Genomic DNA, 5,565 nt, shown 5'->3' on the forward strand with positions numbered 1-5,565 from the left:
GGCAGCGGTCACACTGCCCCCCGTACACCCCGGGGAAGCAGTGGCACTGGCCCGTCTCCGCGTCGCAGAAGGCGTTGTAAGAGCCTCGGACGTGGCACTCGCACGCTGCAAGGAGAGGGGGAGAGGGGCTGCGTTTCCACGGAAAGCTCTAAACGCAGGGCCCCGACCACAGCACAGCCCAGAGCTGAGGGTTTAACGTACGTCGGCATCCGCTCGGCCCAAACCCAAAGGTGCCAGGGGCGCATCTGTCACACTGTCTTCCGACAACGTTGGGACGACACTGGCACTGTCCTCCACTGGGGTCGCACACCGAGCTCAGGGAGCCCTGGGGGTCACACTGGCAGGCTGAGTGTAGAAAAGCATCAGAGGGAGTGAGCACCATGGCGCAGGGCATGAACCACCTGCCTTGTCCCATGCACACACCTGCCCCGTGCAAACCGCTCTGCCTGCAAGCTCCATCCAGCTTCCAGGTGCTGTTTGCCCTACAAGTAGATGGTTACGTACATAATGCAGTCTCATGTAATAGCGCAGAAATGCTGAATATGATGTTCTTGCAGACGTCTGTCATGGGGGTCTTCACAACACTCCTGCTGTTTTCCAGACACCGGTATCTTTGGAAAGTTTCCCAAGCGCTGTTTGTGACTACATCTTCGCCTGAGCCTCCCACTGTGAATATGTCCAGCGATTTGCAGTACGGCATGAGAACAAGCTACAAAACAATTTTACAATGATGAAGTGTCACTATTTATAAATAGCCTCCACCAAAATTGTGAAAATTCAGTATTATCTTGCTTCCTATCATCCTTGTTTAGCCAAAAAGCAAACAGACAGATTCAGAAGGGAAATGACGATATTTCTCTAGTTTTTGGTGGAATAGTTCTGGTATCTACCAAATTTACCAAATTCTATCCATTCAAAAGAAAAAGGTTGACATTGACATTCATGACATACATGGCACCCATTAGCCTCCGCAAAGAAACTACAGGTCTGTGGAACTAGCTGCAGTCCTGAAAATACCGCAAAAGCCTCTTAGCAGAAAAACAACCCACGTACTTTGAGATGGAAAAAACCTATGCTGCTTTACATTTTTCAGTTAAAATCTGGCTTCAGCTGTAAGCAACAATGTTGTGAAATACTATTTTGGATTTACACAGGCGCATGCCAGAGGAGATGCAAACTTTCAGCCTTTTAAATACACCTTTACTCCAGAGCATCCCCCAAATAGTTTCTGCTCACAGAGTCAATGAGCGTGTACGGGCTCTCCGTCTCCGTATCCACCGAGGAGTACTGGGGCAGCTCCAGGCGGATGGTGTAATTCAGCCCCTTTTCAAAGCAGACGGGCCGCGGGAGAACAACGTATCTGGATTGGGAACAGGAAACAATTGTTACTTTAAACGTCCAGCACTGTAAAGCGCTTCAGGTGGCTCTATAAAGCAATTGAGATAACGGAAAGCAGCCAAGACCGGGCAGAACAAAAGGTACGATGTGAAAGAGGTGGTTAGGAGGCTTGTGTAATTCAGAATCAGAAAAGCCGATCGGCAAGGTAGTCACACCGATGTTCGCTCACAGGCTGTGCAAACACTTCCTCCCCTCTTTACTCAGTGAACAAAACAAATCAGAAAATGAGAATAAACTTAAAAGCTTTGAGGCTACAGATACAACGCTAAATGTGTTTTTATAACCCACTGAAAATTAAATTTCATCCATTTTTACAGAGGTCACGGAAAACTGAAAACGAGACATTACTCTGTTTCAATTTTTTAGATTTTTTTTTTTTTTCTCCTTTTGGACCCCCCAGTTATACTGACCTGGAGCCGGGTGACAGTGAGACGACCTGATTGTCATCATCAGGAACTGTATTGCCACACCGGCTACCCGTGGGAATCTTGCCTGGGCGCGAGACGCTGATCACAGCTTTTTCCCACTGATCCGGCAACTGGGGGGAAAAAAAGGCTGATCAGCATCAAGCAACGGCCATAAGCTCCCGGAATCATCCAGAGCTCAGGCCAGGCAAAGTGTGCACACAGACAGGGTGGTCACTGTGCTTCAGGAAGGATGGGGCTGCAGCTCCAGCATCAATGGGGTATCCACCGCCTGCAGGTTTGGGCTGAGACAAGACAAGGTAAGTGCCTCTGGGCGTCCTCCAGCATGACGGCCTCTCTCCCTCCCTCCCAAAGAAACACGACTAGGTGTAGGTGGTCAGTAGCCCCAACCACAGCATGGCATCAGCAGGGGGTTTGGCGACCTCCTCCCCCCCCACCTCTGGGTACTGCACCCGAGTATTTCACTGCAGTCAATTGCTGCCAAGCTCTAGGTAAGGAGCTGTGGGGATTCTTCTCTTTCTTTCCCCTCACCCTGCGAATTATCCACAGTCAAAACCGACTGCTTGCAAACTCTTGGCTGCAGGCATTCAACATCCAAGACAGGCAATTTGACTCCTAAGATGTATAACAGCGTTTCCACCCATTAGAAGGCCGTCTGGCTGATGCCAAATTTGTATTCTAATCTGTTCTGATGGGACCTGTCACTTTTTAATTTGTTCATTAAACAGATGCTGAAACAACACAATGCAAGAAACTGTAAAGCAAATAATAATAGTAATAGTCAACATCATCTTGGATTTTCACACATCTCAGACATTTAACTGAGTGTCCATCCTTGTCTTTGAGTCCTGATGACTCCTGGGCTCCTGTCAGTCGTGCATCAGCACAGCCGGTGCCTGCCGGGAGGCAGCAATGCCCATACTCACAGACCCACCTGCGGCTCATAGCGGACCACAATATCGTACTCCATGGAGTAGGGGATGTTGTCGATGTAGAATTCCAGGTACGCCCCCTCAGGGACTCTTACAAATCCTATGCCTGTCCATGATGGTGTGCGGTCCGGTGTGTACTGGCGTTCTATTATGTTTACTCCCTACAAAAACAGGGAACAGAGATTTTAATACCGATGCATTAAATTTGCAAGCCCCATGGGAGTATGTGAAGTGATGAGCTCTGCTGATGGATCACTTTTGGATTGCAGCATCCATCATTCGCATCCCAGAGAACATGAATTCTCTTTTAAACCCATACGTGTGCACACTGTTGCCCTTCCGCTTAACAATATACAAAAAGCAAGAAAGATAAAATAAAAAACACTGCACAACTCTTCATCCGTTTCTCTATTATGGTAGAAAATTAAATTAAAAAACTTTCTGCGAGTAACTAATCCACCAGCTACGACATCTCAGTCCCCATAAGGACTTTCGCATCATACTTGTAGCAGCAGGGTTTACTGCAGCCGCACATAACTGCTCTATTTACTGCCCAAGCTGAGTGCTAATTGCTTCCTGACTACGCTGGGCTGCTCCAAACCAAATCACTGCTCAGGATAACATTTGAAAAGCAGATCACGGCCTTCATGAGTAGGGTGTCACTAAATAAGAGATCCTAATCATCGATCGATATTTAATAGCCAAATCAATATGTGGTCACTCCTTCCAATCTGAGGTGCCAGGTTTTCATCTGCTACTCTTTATATAAAGCAAAGAAGAGGAAAAAGGCAACAGAAAATGGAAACGTGTGGTGCTGAAACTTCCCATTTCAAATATATCTCTGTCCATGAATAGTCCTCTCCATAGAACAACATCCTGTGCATTTCTAAGGAAGCTGCTTCAGTAGAAAGAGATAAAAGGTAAGGAAATGTCTCTCTCTGTATATATCACTTCAGGATGTCCCCTCATGTATTCTCACATTCTTTGAAGAAAGCCTGGCTCTAAGTTATTACCCCTTGGCTTTGCACAAAGGGTCGGAGCTCCCCAGAAAGGATGGCAGGCGGGACGTGAACAAGGGGAGCAGGGGGGCTTGGCACCGCCTGCAAATCCCTGCAACTCTGTGCCACTTCATTTTGTCTTGTGCTGGGCCCCTACCTGGGAATTTGGAGTTGTATTCTGCCACCAGATTTGTGAGAAAGATTTTCAATGCTGGCATTTTTAAAAATGGTTTGTTCTGAAGGTTTCAAAAGGCAAACCAGCTGCACATCCCCTTGCTCTGCTTGGCGAGGTGGGTTTGCACGCCGGGCTCCTCCATCCCTGAGCCTCAGCGAGGCCTCGGGTACCACCTCTCCAGTCGGGAAGACACAAATGCACCAAAACCCCTGGGCCAGCTCACATGCCCTCCGCTGTGGTCCAGCTTCTGCTCTACACCACCTTCCCTGTCTGCAGTTATCTAAGAGCAAAAATCCTCTGCCTTCGCCGAAACGTAAGGTGGCTGCGTTTTGCCTGAAATAAATAAATCAGCGCCCCAATTGCAGGCAGACAAGGATCTGCTGCTTTAGAGAAACAATTACCTCATCTCCCTGACTCCTTGCTGGAGGTAAAAATAATTGGTGTAATCACCTAGCTGCTCTTAATGAATTAAAGGTAAGGCTGTGCAGTGATGAACAGAAAGAGCCAGGGACCCTGATGTACCATGCCAGTGGGCAACACAAGCTATAGGCAGCCTCACTTACAAAGCCAGTTTTTTGCACAATCAGGTCTGGTTTTAGTCATTAATAAGGAAAAAGCTACTGATGTACAGAAACTCTAAAAGCTGTGGCGATGTGCTTAAATGCGTGTTTTGTTCCCTCCCGGTTTCAGTGGCACCAAAGAGAAGGGGCAGCATTGGTGTCCCACCGTTCCTGAGATAAGAGGGGAAGGAGAACTGGGTGCGGTGGGGGCCTCTGCAGTGGGGTACAGAGAGGGATGCTGACAGGAAGCTAACTGTACAGTCATGATCAAAGAAACAGGTTTAAAAAGAAAAATGGCAGTTTCCCCCCCCCAAATGACTACATTATTTATTGATACTAAGATTGAAGAGCTACAGGTTGACGGTTTTCTGACACAATTCAGTTTTGTGTTTTCCACGTTTTAATTGCAAAACACTCAGGGCATAAAAGAGATGCTTCCAACACCCAAATGCTGAAACAACTTCCCCACAGCTGTCCAGACACACCAGCCGACTAAAACTGCTACTCACGGGACCCAAGTTGGCTTCCTCCGCCTCGTAGACGTAATGATCGAGTGAAATGAAGTAATAGCCAGGCTCCACCTGGTTGCACTGACGTCCAAACATGTGGGGCCGGCATTCACATTGGCCAGATTGACTCGAGCAGCTAAAAAGGAAAAGCAATGAAGTTACAACACAACTTGGCTACACTGAGACTGTGCTAAAGCTATCTTCCACTTTGCCATTTTAAGTGACATGGGAGAAGCAGGACTTCTGGACAGAGCTGTGCCTAGACACAAGATGTTCTCGGGCTCTGCAGCTGGACCATCTGCACTGCTAAAATGGCAGCATGGTCCCAGGCACAGTCTGGGCTCAACCCAACTATCATTCTCCCAAACAACTCCTAGGCTCAGGCTAGGAGCAAGCACGGGCCAGGGACCATTTCCAGTAGGCAGTTTGCGTGTGGTTTCCTTTGTTTGGATGGCGAGAGGATTTCATGCTATGGATGGAGGTGGTTCCCTGGGGTCAGACAGCAGTCCCGGGAGAGCTTCACTTGCTACCACAGACGTAGCCAAGAGGCACGTCTGTCCTGCAAGCC

The 5,565-nt window shown here is 48.1% G+C and overlaps 1 protein-coding gene across 1 annotated transcript in view; it reads right to left on the reverse strand.

Moving 5' to 3' along the window:
* The window catches only part of LAMB1 (laminin, beta 1), a gene marked incomplete at both ends in the record, with an annotated part of 19,522 nt that overhangs the window by 1,485 nt on the left and 12,472 nt on the right, over positions 1-5,565 (reverse strand). Inside the window, 7 exons of the mRNA XM_009709531.1 lie at positions 4-105; positions 202-345; positions 505-709; positions 1,237-1,360; positions 1,809-1,936; positions 2,758-2,916; positions 4,998-5,133. Of these exons, the coding sequence (XP_009707833.1) occupies positions 4-105; positions 202-345; positions 505-709; positions 1,237-1,360; positions 1,809-1,936; positions 2,758-2,916; positions 4,998-5,133 (998 nt within the window). The remainder of the gene's footprint in view (positions 1-3; positions 106-201; positions 346-504; positions 710-1,236; positions 1,361-1,808; positions 1,937-2,757; positions 2,917-4,997; positions 5,134-5,565) is intronic.

This window comes from Cariama cristata, unplaced genomic scaffold (genome assembly GCF_000690535.1).
Source record: "Cariama cristata isolate BGI_N322 unplaced genomic scaffold, ASM69053v1 scaffold21591, whole genome shotgun sequence".
Taxonomy (NCBI): domain Eukaryota; kingdom Metazoa; phylum Chordata; class Aves; order Cariamiformes; family Cariamidae; genus Cariama; species Cariama cristata.